Source organism: Anabas testudineus, chromosome 2, assembly GCF_900324465.2.
Source record: "Anabas testudineus chromosome 2, fAnaTes1.2, whole genome shotgun sequence".
NCBI lineage: Eukaryota > Metazoa > Chordata > Actinopteri > Anabantiformes > Anabantidae > Anabas > Anabas testudineus.
Genome location: NC_046611.1, coordinates 23,782,515 through 23,798,635, shown reverse-complemented (window position 1 = coordinate 23,798,635; position 16,121 = coordinate 23,782,515). Strand labels below are relative to the sequence as shown.

Below are 16,121 nucleotides of genomic sequence, written 5' to 3'. Positions count from 1 at the left end.
TTTGCTGTGATTGGCTGTGTAATTTCCTTCTACAGATGTGGCAACTTAACTTTATTACGAGAAAAGTGGCATGGACCACTACTACCACTAGTTTTGATTGTTTGGAGCACTTCTGGTGTTTGCCTTAGCCAGAAAAAATACAAGTTAGTAATTCAACTGCCACCTAGTGTAGCATAAGTACAGTAAGAAACATACCTCCTTCTCTAGTTGGCAGCAAATACAAAGGTGTCCTTATAAATTTTAATCAATTTTGTATTTACAAATACATACATAATCAATTCTGATATGAAACATTGGTATTTACAAAATAGCTCTTGAAAAACTGATTCTGTACAGTACAACCCGATAAAAGTTAGTAATTTACTGTACATTGGTAACTGTGCAGGTTTCTTAATGATCCAGAGTACACTGAATTCAAGTTCTAAATATAAATTTGATTTTGTTTTACTACCAGTCAGTTGGATTAACCAACACCTCAAAGAAAGAGCTTTTAAAAAAAAACAAACAAAAAAAAAACAAAAACAAAAAAATTTCCATGTTCCCATATAATAAGACTTTGAAATATTACAAATTATACCCATGACATCATACATATGCCAAAGAGAATATATTGGAAACAGAAATTGCATTAACATGTAAACCTTCAGATGAATGTGGTGTGTCATCAGCCTTGAAACTGTTCCTCAGCTGCTTCACCACCACTTTCTGAACCTTAACATCAAAACAAACAAAACTAAACTCTTCTCTTGTGACCACCAGTTCATCACAACACAGCAGGAGCTCTCCTCACACAGCTGAGCTGCCATCATGGCCCAAAATGTGGCTGATGTTGTGGGCAGGACGATTGGGCTGCTTGCCCGAGTCAGCAGACGAGGTGTTCGAGAGAGACAGAAGTGGAGACATTGGCATGGCCGACCCATCAGTGGGCATGCCTGTGGCAATCTCAGGGAACAGGGAGGTGAGGCTGAAGTTGGATATGTGAGGGGTGATTCCAGACGGGTTCGCAATGGCCATAGAGGGCATATCTGGGAGTAAGGGGAAGCTGGCCTGGCCAAAACCAACAGGGCGAGGTGGGGAAAGGATAGACCCAAAGCGGTTGTTAAGTGGAGGAGCACTGCCCTTGTCGGCACTTGGGCTGGTAAACATTTGGTTGGGAAAATACTGAAGGGTGACATCGCTGGAAAGGCTGGGGTGGGCTGCTGGGGAATATGATGGATAGAAGGAGGGTAAAGTGTTCTGGGGCTCCACAGGTAGGAGAGAGGGTGTACGGGAGGCGTTGGGCTGGCTGACTGGAGGGATGAATGTGGAGTTGGCGTTGATGGGAGGTGGAGGATTTATTCCTCCCTCCGGTATGAAGGGGAAACCAAAGTTCTGTGTTATGTGTTGGTCAGGAACCAGGTTGTTTTCACCAGGAACCTGAGCACCATCTGCCACAAAGCGAACAATGGTGCTGCGCCGCCCCTCTCCTCCAGACTGTGGTCGGCTAAGCAGCACCCCTCCTCCAGAGGGCAGAGGCAGGTGTCCCTCTGGCTCAAAGGGATTGCTTGGTCTCAGAGCCCCTGAGCGAGGCCGGTCACCAGGTCTCAGCTTGGTGGGCTGGGTATCCCGAGCAAGGTGACGAGAGTGCTGGCTCACAGCAGTGGGAGGCCTGGAGGGGGCCGAGGAGCGGCCGGGCTCAGAGGTGCTGTGTGGTGATGGAGGATGGGGGAGGCATCCTCGCACGCCTGGGCCTCCATGCATGTTACTGCTGACCTGAGAAATATGGGCCTTGTTGCCGTCTCCAAGCCGCATAGTTGGGGGCTTCTGAGTCTGAGGTACACTGGGGCTTGAGGCCTTTGCCTGGATGTCTCCCGAAGAGCTTCCAGGCACACAGGTGTATTCCATGCTGACAGGGGGGCAGCACTGGACTGCTCTCTGATGGTTACTCTGCTCAGAGAGGTGGGGGGGGATGAGACTTTGCATGAAACTATGATGACAACCTTCCTGCTCCCGGGGTAGCGGTGGTCCAACCTGTACTCTCTGTGAGCCAGGATGAGCTCCACTGTAGCCGCCACGGTTCCTGCCATCTGCTGCAGGGATAACTCCCATCCTGAACCCTCCCTGCTGTTGTCCCTGAGGTCCTCTCTGAGATGGAGGCACTGACTTAGATGTCATTTCACTTCCACGAGACACCTGAGCCTCGAAACCACCGAGCTGATGTGCTCCTCCTCCTCCACCCATTGCCTTGAAGGGTGGACACTCTGAAACCCGCTGAACATCAGCAGAGACTGGATGATCTGAAGGCAGGCGGCTCTGTGGGTTGTGTGCAATGTTGGCCTTCCCTCGTGATGTGTCCAGGTAACCACGCAGGTCTGGCTGCTCCTGTGTGGCACCGCGGCCAGGCTGGAGGTGAAGGCCCATGCGCTGCTGCTGTTCGCCGCTAGTGGGGCTTTTCCCAATGAGAGCTTCTGCAGAGTAGTTAGAAACACGGTGGCGTTCTTGGCGAGACGGAGCACAGGCCAGGTCAGACGACTGTGAGACAGGATTGCTGGGGGGAGAGATGAGCTGCTGTTCCAGAGTCCTGGAGCTCATCATCCTCTGCATAGCATTGTGATCCTGACCGGGCTGAGAGAGAGAAAAACAATTTGGTTATTTTTGAAACAAACCAAGTCAGTTATTCAGCATCATCAATCTGTACTTGTAGCTGCGTTATTGCAAAACAATAACAGCAAATAATGCCAGTCATTGTGTACAAAGTCATCCAACTGTGAGAGATGCAGCACCCACCCTAAAGCATAAATTAAACATTCTTCCCTGACAGTTCCCAGACATTTATAGACACACAGTATAAATTATAAAGACTGACAACTGGTGAGATATTACAATAACTTAATTGCATTGCACTAGAAATGACTTACAACCTCAAATTTTCATTCCTATGTCTTAACAGTGGCAAAGGGGGCAGGGTTGCTTTTCCATTGCGAGGCCAAGGACAAAAAAAAAAAAAAAAAAGCTTCCAGGCATTTTGTTTTTAGGTTTTTTTCCCCCTGTGGCAGAGTACATGTGGTCTGTTCTGTTGTGGTAGATTGCTACAGCTAGAGCTGCAAAATGACTAGTGACCTGTTGACACTGTTCCCCAACCAGTTCAAACATATTCAACCCGTTTAACTGCAGTCTCACATCTGATGTAATAACTATTTTCGTTTTAATCCCTAAATTACTGTAATAGTCCTTACAGGTTGAGAAACAGCAAGTCAGTTTTGAATGTTAAATTAAAATGATAATTTGAAACAACAGTTGTTACTGTTGATGTTGCTGTTAAAATGTTATGGAATTTTTTAGGAATTATTATTTTTGGCATTAAAATGCTAATTAAATAAAAAGACACAAAAACAAACCCATTAACCACAGACATTATATTCCTCCATTTACCACTCCTCACCTTGAGGTGTTCCTGCTGGGCCAAGTGGTTTCCGTGGTGGGCCCTGGATCCTGCTGCCTGGGCTTCACAGCTCTTCTCCTGGTGTCTAAAGTGCTGCTGCTGGATCTGCTGCTGTAGATGCTGCTGGTGTCTGGTGTGGGAGCTCTGCTGCTGCTGCTGCTGCTGCTGCTGCTGCTGCTGCTGCTGCTGCTGCTGCTGCTGCTGCTGCTGCTGCTGCTGCTGCTGCTGTTGGTGTTGTTGATGCTGCGCCTGGGGCTGCTGTTGATGTGTCTGCTGTTGGTGCTGTTGAGGATGAGACTGTTGATGTTGTGTTGGCTGTTGATGCTGCTGCGATTGTTGGTGCGACTGTTGCTGATGTTGCTGTGACTGCTGCTGCTGTGTGTGCTGTTGATGTTGTGTCTGTTGTTGTTGATGTGAGTGCTGCTGCTGCTGGACTCCAGACTTTTCCAGGTGATGCGGTTTCTGCTGGAGACCAGCAGGTGAACCTGTTTGACTGCCTCTAACAAGTCCACGCTTCTTCTGGACATGCTGCTGTTGCTGCTCTTGTTGCTGCTGCTGAAGCGCCCTCTGGTGTAACGAGTGGCGTTGTGCAGGGTCAGGCTGTGTCAAGTGGTGTTGCAAATGATACAGATGGTGTCTCTGTTGTTCTTGTTGCTGCTGTTTCATGTAAAGGTTCCCTCCCAGATGCTGACCAGGCTGAGTTAAAAGATGCTGTGGGTGACTCTGGGGCAGATGGAGCACCCCTGGCTGGTTCTGCTCTGGCGGTCCTTGAGGAGGGCAGTGGCCATCTGTGGGCCGAACTACCTGGCTCATAAAAGAGTTTGTGGAGAAGAGAGGACCTCCACCTTCTGAATTTAGTCTAGACATGACAGCAGCGGAGGTGGGCGGCAGCTGCCCCACCATCATCTGGCTGTGATCTGGTGCTTTCACATCCATATGACTAACAGCGGGAGCTGGTGGAGGGCAAGGCTTGGATCGTTTTCCAGTGTTCAGCATCACCTCCTCTGCTGCCTGTCGTTTAGAAGTGATTTTGACTTGTCGCTCACCCACACTGACTCCAGCTTGAGCTCTCATTAATGCATTCTTTAAGGGGGTGTACTCATTTGACTGTGTTGCACCCGAACAGGGTGACAGGGTGTTGTTTGATGGCTGGGATATATGGGTCGAGGTCCCCGCAGGTGATGGAATGGATCGCTGGTGGCCAGCCAGACTGGGAGAACCAGGGTAGGGCTGCTGGATGGAGCTAGGCCTGATCAGGTTGTTGACACTGAGGCTAGCCACTGTGCCACTCTGGGATGAGCTCTGAGGCTGAACCTGGGGTATAGTCTGAGACTGGGCATATGAGATGTTTGGTGGATGTCTACTTCCACTGGGCCCACTCACAGAGCCCTCCCCACCCTGTCCTCTAACAGATACCTGGACGGTGGGTTTAACGGTTACATTGTCCATAGGTTTTGTCACTTTAGCCTGCTGTCCAGTTTGGCCTCTTTCTTTACTGCTAGACACTGGTGGGTTTTGAGGGGGCTCCCATGTGGTTGTGATTGGGTTTGATGAAGCAGTGTCGTCTCCAGAGCAGCCACTGCTCCTCCTCTCAGGGCTTTCCTGTTCTAGCATTGCCAATGCCAGCATCTCTGCCTGCTCAGATGTGAAAGTAAATGTTCCAAAGGAGCCAGATGAGGCGCTAATACTATGGCCCTGGGGGAGCATGGATGCCACAGAGAACCCCCTGCCTCCCCCTGCCCCAGTAGACATGGGAGAATCCGTGTTTCTGCTAGATGTCACTGGTTGCTCTATATTTTGATTGTCAAGGTTAGTGTACACCTGTTGAGAAAGCGAGAAGTCTTTTCTACTGGAAGCGTCAGATGCCAACAACCTTTCTTTCTCTGCTGCTGTGGAGAGTCTCTCTTCCTGAGCCTCACTGTCTCTTCTAGGATGCTGAGGTGGTTTGACTTCAGCTGGTTGTAAGGGAGGTTTGGACATGTTAACGTCAATCTCCTGTGCTGGATTTCTACTGGTAGCGGCCCTTTTCCTAATTTCTGAACTTGTTGTTGGGGCTGTAACTGCACTATGAGCTACAGAAAAGGTTGTTGCAGGTGATGGAAGAGCCACAGTTGTAGATAAAGAGGCTGAAGTGTTGGGCAGAGACTCAGGTTTATCACAAGGTAGCCTGTTTTGGCTGTCTGATCCCTGCGGATGAAATAATAAAGATGGCTGGGTAGTCTGGTTTAAAGTAAGTGGTGCATTCACTGTGGTACTGCTGGTGCAGACTGGAGTAAGACATACAGTAGAAACAGTGATAGTTGTGTTTTGAAACTCATTGGCACCTGCAGGACTGACCACAGACCTGCTCTGTCTAGAAACAGCAGTGATGGCAGAAGACTTACTTTGTGTTGTGCTAATTTCTGTACTGGTGGTTGGCTGTTTCACCTCTGGATCTACAACTTTAGTTACAGTTGAACTGTTGCCAGAAACTACAGCTTGTTTAATCTCAGCTACACCTGTACTAACTGATGACTTCACTGGTGAAGCACTGACAGTTGTAACTGCAGTCATGATACCACCAGTGTTGGTGTGACTGCTAAATACAGTATCACTTTGAGATGCACTGACAGAGCCTTTGCTCTGCAGATGAGGCGGCTCACTAGATGAACTACACACAATCATTTTATGTTTGTTTTGAGTAGAAGATACATTTTCTATAGCCTCACTGCTATCTTTAGTTGTGACAGCTGTGGCACAAGTGAAAGGAATGTCTGTGACCTTTACAGTTGAGGATTGTAAAACTTGACAAACTGTAACTATTGGACTCTCGGCTGCAGCAGCCATGGGCTTGGTGGATACAGCGACAGCCGGCTGTGGCTGACTGAACTCTTTTTTCTTTACAGGTTTAGTCCTTTTAGTTGTTGCTCTCTTTGTATTCAAAGTTGTGTGAAGCCTCTTTCCTGTGGACTTAGACACATTAACCACCAACCCTGAAGCGACCGGTTTCAAACAAGTGCTCTGTAGCTGCTGGGCAGGGAGAGCAAGTGTAGTTCCAGGAATTGATGCTGGAACAAGAGGCTGCTGCTGCTGCTGCTGCTGGACTACTGGTGATGGAACAGCTGCAGTGTTACCACTGTTCTGGCTAGAAATAGAAAGTGGAAGTCCTTGAGAGATGCTCTGGTTGAGACTGCTGAGGGCCCCTAAACTGTTAAGGGCCACATTAGTAGTTGGTTCCTCAGTTGTGGTAGGCTGAACCAGCTGAAGTGCACTCTGGCCCTGAGAACTGACTTTGTCAGTGGTCTTCATAGGCTGCAAGGCAAATACCTGGCCATTCACAGTGATGGTCTGTGGGGTTGGAGGAACTGGTGGGGAAGAGGATGCCTGGGTGACCTGAAGAGAATGGTTCGCTTGAGGCTGAACAGGGCGTGGGAGAATATGTACCAGTTGCTTTCCCCCAACACTCTGCAAGGCAGTGGCAGAAACTGAATTGCTGGTTGTTGGTATTTGAGTGGACACAGCAGGTACTGCAGCTGGCACCATGCCAATTTGAGGATTCTGAGGGGCAGATGCAGCCTGATTGGGGGCCTGGATGATAACAATATGCTGACAGGGTGTCTGATTGGTCATCTCCTCCCTTACAACTGACTGGGCTGGACAGGCACTAGCCTGCTGCAAAATGACCACACTGGGGTTGTTAGTGTTCTGTGGTGCTGTTACTCCTGAGACTGTTGCTCTGGTTGGGTTGACCTGCAGCACCTGCATAGTCTGCAGGAGGGGGAGCACAGCTGCCTGTGGCTGGGGCACCAGGGCTGGCTGAGGCTGAGGAATGACAGCAGTTGGAGGACGAGGAATCAATGATGCTGGTTGAAGTACAGCAGGCTGGGGTTGTGACACCATAGTGGGGTGGGCCACCACAGCTGGCTGGGGTACAATGGCTGACTGGGGAAAAACAGCACATTGAGCCTGGGGGGCTAAGACAGGCTGAGTCTGTACCTGGTTCAGGATTGTTGGCTGTAGCTGAGGTGGTCTCTGAAAGGGCTTCGCTTGAATGTGGGCTGTAATGGGTGCTTGCTGTACAGGCACATGCGGTTGCATCTGTATTTGAATGGGCTGAACAGAGGGTTTGTTGCCCACTGAACATACAGTCACCTGCTGAATAGCCTGCGTGCTGCTGCTGACCTCTGGTGTAGGATGGCTCTGGCAGACTGGCTGTACTGTGTTCCCTGCCATCTGCAGTGTTGTCCAGGTAGTCTGGGTGCTGCCTGCCGCTCCACCTCTCAGAAGGGCTTGGCTTTCTGGGATAGCTGTGTAACTTATCGTCCTCGTGGCAGTGGCAGTGTCCTGTGTAACCCAAGAGCAGACTTCAGAGGATGTTGCTCTGGTTACACTTTGGGTAAACATGGGTAGACTGGACACAGGTGGAACAGAGTTTTCAGTAGGGGGTTGTGAGGCTGAAGTGGCTGCTATGGTCAGGGTCTGGGTTGGTGCAGCAGCATGTGGTTGCTGGGGAAGGGCAGTGGCATCTGTAGGGATTTGAAGGGTGATGTAAGACACAGAGGGTGGCAGAGTGGGGGCTGCAGCTGGTGTCTCTAAAACACATTGCTCTACCACTCTCAGGCCTGATGTAGACTGGGTGGGTGTGACCGCTGACCCAGGTAGAAGTGCAGGGGTTGAAGAAGAGGTATTAACTTGGAGCAGGGCTCCATTAACCCTTAACCCACCACTAATGTCAGATGGTGGTTGAAGAATTAATGTTTCTGAAGGCTGTTTCTCTGGGCTAGTCTCCTTCCCTCCAGGGCATATCATATTACCATTGGAATAGACAATAATTCCCTTTGGTAGTTGGTGGGTGGGAGTCACCTTTGCCACCTTGGCACAGCGCTGTTTGCCCTTCCAGTGGACAGTAGGGTCCTCTAGAAGGTTAATGTCATGGGCTTTGAGAAGCTCAATGTAGTGAGCACTCTCTTTCCTCAGTTCCTCCAACTGACGACGAAGCCGACGGATCTCCTCCGCTGCACAGAGACCAAACACACATATGATCAATATATTATAAATGTAACCATATTGTGAAGATTAAAGCTCACATACTGTGATTAAACTATAAAAAAATAGGTGCACAAATCACCTTGGACTTTATCTCCTCCTTCCAGGAGCATTGCATCATTCTGTTTCTTCAATTCAGTGATATAGCGAAAAGCCTGGTCCAAGATCATGTTCTTACTCTACAGATAAGGGGATGAAGGTCTGATGTTAAAATATGCAACCCAAAAGATAACTGGCCTATAGGTGCATTGACTTGATAAAATGAAACAATATTGTCAGCTTTTCTCTTACCTGTTTAAGTGCCTGAGAACAGGGGAGAAGATTACCAATGCGATTAATCCCTGCATTAATCTTCTCTTTTCTGTGTCTCTCAACTAAATATAGAAGAGACTTAACGTTAATGTCATGTTAAGAACCTCCTTCACAACAAATCTGTTTACAACGCAACAAGGTTTTAACAGAAACATCATAGGCCTTATTTTACCTGCATTGTGAGATTCTTTGTTTTTCTTTTTTCTGCAAAAAAGTTCAATGTAAAAAAGGTTCACATTTTATTAAATCTACGCACATAAATATTGAAGTGCCCGTATTGATAATTTGGTTTAGAATAAACATCAATAAAGAGAAAATCTGGCAAACATGCTTACTTGGGTTTACGACCAGGTGTCTGAGTTTCAGTCATCTCTGGCATTCTGTCTTGACAGTTGCCTGTATGATAATTTCCCAGTCAACACATCTAACAGCTGGGTCTTAAATCTATTCCGTGCAAGTCCTGCAATCAAAACACAGAGCATCCGGACAATGTGTGAATTATGAATAACCATAATGACACCAGCTAACTGTGTAACACCAAAGATAAACGTTTCTATGCAATTATTTAAAAGTAATGTTGTCGCATTATCTGTTGTAACAATATATAAGACAGTCAAAGACCTTGTTAGGCTACATTGAGGTGCTACTACGACTCCATGTTTTTTATTTTTTTATTATTATTATGTTGCTATTACTACAGGTATCAGATGCTAACAAGCTGATGCAGATTAACCTAGCTTTATAGCTAAAAGGCATACATGATATATGTATCCACATGCATCAATTGCAGCAAAATTCGTATGTTCAGCGAAATGCACTTATAGCTCTGGTGAGTGACCTCTGGTTTACTCTGTAATCGATGATTTAATAATCATTCTGTCACTCAACCAGCAAGAAACTAGCAACTAGGGCAAGTACCTATTCTGCTAGCTTTCTGTTAGCTCGCAGGCTAATAGCTAGCTTGTCTCACCGTTACCGACATAACTATTAAGAAAACTGATGGCGGATTTCAACGCGTCCGCGCTGACAGAGGCTGCTAATGAAGGGAAGTCCCCACTAACCTGTAGCCTCGGCATTTTGGAGACCGTCTGCGTCTGCGAGAACTTTAAGATGAGAAACCAACTGTTAGCTAGCAAAGCATTCAGCTCAACTCATCTCTCAAAACAATCTAGATCCACCTAACCGTGTGAAACAAGAGGAGGGCTTCGCTAAGCTGACAGCCAATAGCATTCCGGTCATGAACAGTTTCAGCCAATCACGAGGTGTAAAAAACGAATCAATTGGTGGCCTTAGAAAGAACGTACCTACACATATGGTCTACACAGCTCTATGCATTAGTTTAACATTTAAACCACATACTTAATATTTACCATTAATATCAAACAGAATAACACAATCAGACACATTTTTACTGCAAATAGTAAATCCTTTATTTAGATGTTAAAAAGTCTTACAATATAGAGCTCCAGAAAAGATAAAATTCTTCAAAGAAAGGAAAAACATGCTTATACTACAGTGGAGAGGAAACAACTCTCCTTGCATGCAGAAGGGTCAGAGCTTCCTCTGGGTAATACATTGTTTAAGAGACCATACCAAAACTTCCAAACTATCAGCAGAGCCTCAAAATCAAGTGAAGGTGTCAGTAACAACAGAGGCTGCCTGAGGCAGGAGGTTTGAGAAGACCAGTTCTGCAAAATGGCTACATAAGGTGCCAAAGGTGTTTAAGGTAACATGTCTCAAAACACATCCATGTGTTATGAGACATGTATCCTCAAAGACCTTCATTATACTACTGAAAATAATGCCCAAATCCAACCACACACAGCCAATCTGTTGTTATTTGGACATTCCTCACATGTCTGTAGACTGTCCTCTGAGAGTCGCTGATGTAATGAAATTTAGTTTGTTTCTTTATCTGTTAATCTGTTCAGTCTTAGTTGTAAACCCTGGAGAACTTTTGAAAGATTTGCCATGTTGATGCAAACAAAAATAACAGAAACAATTGAAGGGGATTTAAATTAACAGGTTGAAAGGTAAAGTTTTACAGAAATTATGTGAGTGGTGACACTTCTTCCCACCACCTCAAAACTGTTCAGCCTTCTTAGAGTCCATATCGAGAGGATACATTTATGCTTTTCCCTCTGGACATGATATAGCAACATACTGGTCAGACTCATTCTGCATGAATCCCAGGATTCAGCTGGTGAGGAAATAGAGCTGACTCCATGTAACAACTCTAAGCATCACTCCAAGCTAACCAGCTGGAGTTTGTGTGTCAGTGATGGTCTTTGAAACACTTTTACTGCTTCAAACGAACAGTTATCTTTAGTTCAACAGTATAGATATGTCCCCTGTAACTTTTTAACCGCATAAAAACGACTCAAACACAAAAGTATGATCGCAAACACCACACCCTCCCCCTGCACCAAGTCTATAACTGTCTGATGTTGGCAACTTTTTCCAATGGGAGCATGTTTGGATTCTGAGCTTTTTGTCATTTTCAATAATCAGTATGAGGAAATAAGACCTGCAAAAACCAAAGGGGTCCTCTTTGCAAAATAAATGCAGCAATTTTTGTACTTTTAAATTTGTTTTCTCTTTTTAGCGTCCTTTGAAGAAAGTGTTGAATATGTCGACCCTGGGGCATTTCACAGTTCTGTTTGTGTGGTGGCGGGCACATCTGTGCTTCTTCCATGATGTGCCCCTATTCTGCCTTGTGAAGCTCTCCGGTTGGAGGTGCACATGGACTACGCAGACTCTTCTGCAACACATGGGCATCTGCAGGCTCTATCCTCTTGTAGTAATTCTTTTTTGTTTCAATGATCTCAAAGCCAAACTTCTGGTAAAAGTCAATGGCTGACTCATTGCTGATCTGAACATGACTAAAGTGAAGGAAAAAGAAATTCAGTTAGTGGCAGAACATAGGAATTAATTAAAATGTAAGATTTAACGACAGAATTACTTAATTTATGTTTGCACTAGTGCTGAGAAAATCAGCCTACAGTGGCAAGAAAAAGTATGTGAACCCTTTACAGTTTTCTGCATTAATTTGTCATAAAATGTGATCTGATCTTCATCTTAATCAAGAAAATTAACAAATATAATGTGCATAAAAAGAAAAAATCTGATCTTTCATGTCACAAATTTCAGTCTTTCAACACTGTTCTTTTTAGTAAGCAGCAACGTCCTTTCTGGTGTCCAACCTTGTTTGCTTAATGTTTTATTATCGTCACTTTGTAACCCTTTCCAGGTTTATGTAAATCAACAATTCTTGATCGTAGGTATGGCTTACATATACGTATTCCTCTTGTGTGGAGCAAACTCAGCTGTAGTCCACACCTCCAAACTCATTTTGTTATGCAAAAACCTGACTGTATTTAGCTTTTTTGAGTTCATTATTCACTTACTTTTCCTTCCACTACATATGACGAGTGCTAGTATAAAAGATCTTAATAATCTACAATAACTAAGTAATTATATGTTAACTACAATGTAGTAGACTCACAGATAAATGTTGTCAAAAGTGCCATCCTTCTCACAGATGTTTAGCACATGATTCAGCATCTTTGTACCTGGAGAGTAACACAAAGGTAGGTAAAGTTGTAAAAAGAAAACACAAGATCATAAAGCGCACAACACCACCTCCTAGTGACTCTGAGATCCTTACCAATTCCAAGTCTACGGTAGGGTGCTAGACAGCCGAGTGTCATGATATACAGCCTCTTCTGGTTCTGAGAATGGTCCACTCTGCAGCACACAGCTCCCACTGCAATGTCATTGAAGTATGCTGCAACACAAACAGAAGGTAACACTGAAACAAGACTGACACATTGGAACTGAATAATGTCTTTAATGCAAAAATAATTATGAATAATTATGGATTCTAGACTTCAGAGGCTTTGCGGACATTGCCCTTACTCTAAAATATTTCAACACTTTAGTGAAAATATGAGTACAGCAGTTTACACACTGTATTATTTATTTCATAATTGAAAATAATAATAAAAAAAAACATTATTTTGTGAAGCTATATATGCATAATGCCCTTTTTAAGATACTGTGGAAATCAAGCAGCAATAAAAAATTCCATTGATAGGGTTGTTAAATGTCCTACACACCCCTAACAACTCTCGTTCATCAAGAGCACATTTTTCATGCACTCTAATAGAGGAATTTATTTAAATCTGTTTGTTCACTACATGACGGATGCCTCTTACCTAGCTTTGCGAGCTCTCCAACTTCCAGTACATCTTTGTAAAACTTGTCGTTGTAGCTGACAGGGAAGATGACCTGGTTCAGGCGTTTCAGCTGCTTAATATTGTGGGGCGTAACATCCCCCAGTTCGATTCGGCTACTGGAACAAGAGCAAAACGGTCAAATAGCTGACAAAAAGCACACTATTAATGTAAAAAAAATAAAAAAAAAAAATAATAAAATAAAAATAAAAAAAATTTTAAATAAATAAACAGCATCAGAATAGCTCAGATATAATCTGCTTTCTGGAAGTATTCACAACAGACAGTTGTGTTTGAATTACTTTTTTGTCACAAATACACCCATATTTCTAGGTTCTCTTGAAATTACCTGAGTTTTTGTACATGCCATATACCAAGTAAACCATAGGCTAAACTATAAAAAAAAAAAACATTGGGCATTATTTGGGTGGACTGTATCTGACATTGTGTGGCAGTAGTTCAGCTTCCTGTGACTCTAGATTGTAAAATACTTTAATCAAAACTTGAAGAATGAACTACAGCTGCTGCAGATGATAGTTGTAGTTCTTGATTTGTTTATTATTTTTATGACAAATTGTTGATATCTAAAACATCAAGATACCAGTTACAAAGAAAATGCTCAATGTAAATTATCTGCCTGCTACAGCTCCTTTCCCACAAGAGAAATGTACAGAGGAGAGAGGTGACAGACCACAAGAGCAGAAATTAATGAGGAGGTGCTTCGACAATAAACTTGATAAATTAAACACAGTAGGCTTGGAGATCTTGACAATGAAGTATAAGAAATATTCTTATTTATCTAAGCACAACATAAGGTAATACATATATCATCAAATAGTAATATGGAGTGATGAGTTTTGCTTTATTGTCAGATAAAACTCAACAAAACAAAACAAAACAAAAGAAGAAGAAGAAGAAGAAGAAGAAGAAGAAGAAAAAGAAGAAGGAAATCCTTACAATTAATAAGGTGAAACTTGGTAATGTTCTTTATGGATTTCAGCATAAAAACTAAAAAACAAATAATCAGTGATTGAAATAGGTAATAGGAAATGTGATGTTAATAATCAACTAATCTTTCAGCTGTACAGGTAATAATGTTGATTACAATAAAGCAACTGCCTCCAGGTGGGTAGGAATAAAAAAAAAAAAAAAGTTTAGATGCCTGATACACAAAGTTACTTACAATCCCGAGTCAGTGGAAGCTGAACTACTGCCACACATCAGACATGTCCACCCAAAAAATGCCTAATGCTCTTTTAAAAGTTCAGACTATGGTTCATTGGGATGTGACACAGTCCAAAACTCAGGTAACTTCAATAGTACCTGGAAATGCAGGTGTATTTGTGAATCAAAAGGTAATTCAAACAACTGTCCTTATTGAGGGGATCGCTGTGGTATTTTTAGGACGACTACACATCCAAAAACAGCTGTGTCACGTGTGTTGTTCATCAGGACGGACAGTGCCAGCATCCTTCAACAGAAAAAGGTCTGAAATCCTATATGAACAATTAACACAGTGCAGGGTTAATCTGAGAATCGAGACCTGAGCTAAAAGTGTCAGAGTCGAGACGTGGAGCATCAACACCAGTATGTTACTTTGACAGATCAGGTTACATTAACTCTAAAGTTAATGTCGGGTGTACTGTTGACACGAGTTGACAACATAAGCAGCAACTTGTCCACTGACTCAGTTAACTGACTGGCGACCTTGCTCCAGCCGAAGTTCAGTCGACTTTCACACAAATCATCAGAAATCCAGGACGTGCCCATATAGCTTAGCTGAAATTGGTTTACTGACTCAGCTTCCCAGTAGCAGCAAGCTAGTTAGCTTTGCTTGTTAGCGAATTGAACCCGGCGACAAGCGGATGAAGTAAACGAGGATTTCTGCGTCAAAAGTCCTTCGGTAAACGTGCTGTGGTTTATATTTTCTGTCCTACACCTGAATAAAAGTAGCTTAGCAAGCTAGCTAATCTCGCCGTCTCCTCCCCGCCTCCCATGTAGAAAAAACAGACATGAAAAACTTTACTCGTGCTAAGCTACTTATTTGTGACTTAAAAGCTTACACTCACCCTTTCATTTTAAACAGATATTATCCCTTATTTTCGACGAGACTGGGCTTTACAGTTGTTTTGGGTAAAAAGGAGATATTCTGACAGAGTTAGGGTCGGGGTTGCCTCCCGTTTTACCCTCCACATGTAGCTAGTTGCGAGGATTGCAGTTAGCTTAGCCACACTCCTTCCACAACTGTGTAGAGACTGTCAACCCTGACCCCCGCATGCGCACAGACGCTGCTACGTCATTAATACGTACCATAGTGGTACTTTTTTGACCTGCGTCTTGCCTGAAGGTTCAGTGGTGGAAGAGATACTCAGATCATATACTTGCGAGGTAGGATTACAACTTTTAAAGTCTGTTCATGTGAACTCTGGATCAGGTTTTCTGAAGTCAATATTAGGTATTGGTCTTCCATATGGATCACAAAAAGTGCATATCCAGTTCAGTGTAATGTAAAAATTGAATTGTATACTAACTATGAAAGATAATAACTTGATTAGGGCAGTTAGCTCAGTTGGTAGAGCAATAAACTATAAACCCCAGGGTTACTAATTCCTGGGTCATCCTGGCTATATGTCAAGGTGTCCAAACAACAATTTCCCCATGGGGATCAATGGAGCATTCATTATTTTTAGCTTTTGACACACATTTAAGTGCTATAAATTTGGACCCTTTTACATCCACTGACAGGGGTCTAGGAAATTACAGATTTATTCTCTTTATGAAAAGAAGACATTTTTATAGCAAGCCTATTTCTATTAGCCCATTTCTCTTTTCATCTGAGTGCTGGATTTATTAAAGACAGACTTGAAAATTGTGAATCTATAAGCAATGGTAGCAACAACACATCGTACAAATAGATGAATAAAAGCCAAACATTCATGTAACACAAGTAAGTAAAAACAGTTATTGTGCCTAATAGATGTTAAATTATAATTATTTGAAGCATTAAGTATAATCTAGTATAGTTTAGAAACAATAGGTTCAAAATAGGGTCTAACTGTTTCCAGCTGTTCTTAAATTAATAGTCATGTCCCCACCTGAAGACTAAAAGAGACAATTTCTTCTACAGG

General features: G+C 43.7%; 2 protein-coding genes across 3 annotated transcripts; both read right to left on the bottom strand.

Moving 5' to 3' along the window:
• Positions 1-226: 226 nt before the first annotated feature.
• Positions 227-9,937, bottom strand: LOC113163244 (basic helix-loop-helix domain-containing protein USF3). The gene is made up of 7 exons (XM_026361692.1): positions 9,820-9,937; positions 9,094-9,218; positions 8,931-8,962; positions 8,738-8,820; positions 8,529-8,625; positions 3,422-8,415; positions 227-2,604 (listed from the first exon to the last, which is right to left on the bottom strand). The coding sequence occupies exons 2-7, from the start codon at positions 9,135-9,137 to the stop codon at positions 787-789; spliced, it is 7,068 nt and encodes a 2,355-aa protein (XP_026217477.1). The 5' UTR covers positions 9,138-9,218; positions 9,820-9,937; the 3' UTR covers positions 227-786.
• A 742-nt stretch (positions 9,938-10,679) lies between these two features.
• On the bottom strand, positions 10,680-15,251 carry naa50 (N-alpha-acetyltransferase 50, NatE catalytic subunit). 2 transcript variants are annotated; one of them, XM_026364332.1, is made up of 5 exons: positions 15,063-15,251; positions 12,976-13,112; positions 12,426-12,545; positions 12,264-12,330; positions 10,680-11,640 (listed from the first exon to the last, which is right to left on the bottom strand). In XM_026364332.1, the coding sequence occupies exons 1-5, from the start codon at positions 15,068-15,070 to the stop codon at positions 11,463-11,465; spliced, it is 510 nt and encodes a 169-aa protein (XP_026220117.1). In that variant the 5' UTR covers positions 15,071-15,251; the 3' UTR covers positions 10,680-11,462. The 2 variants fall into 2 exon arrangements, with proteins under 2 accessions (XP_026220117.1, XP_026220118.1); XM_026364333.1 differs by having other exon boundaries at positions 12,976-13,109.
• Positions 15,252-16,121: the final 870 nt, after the last annotated feature.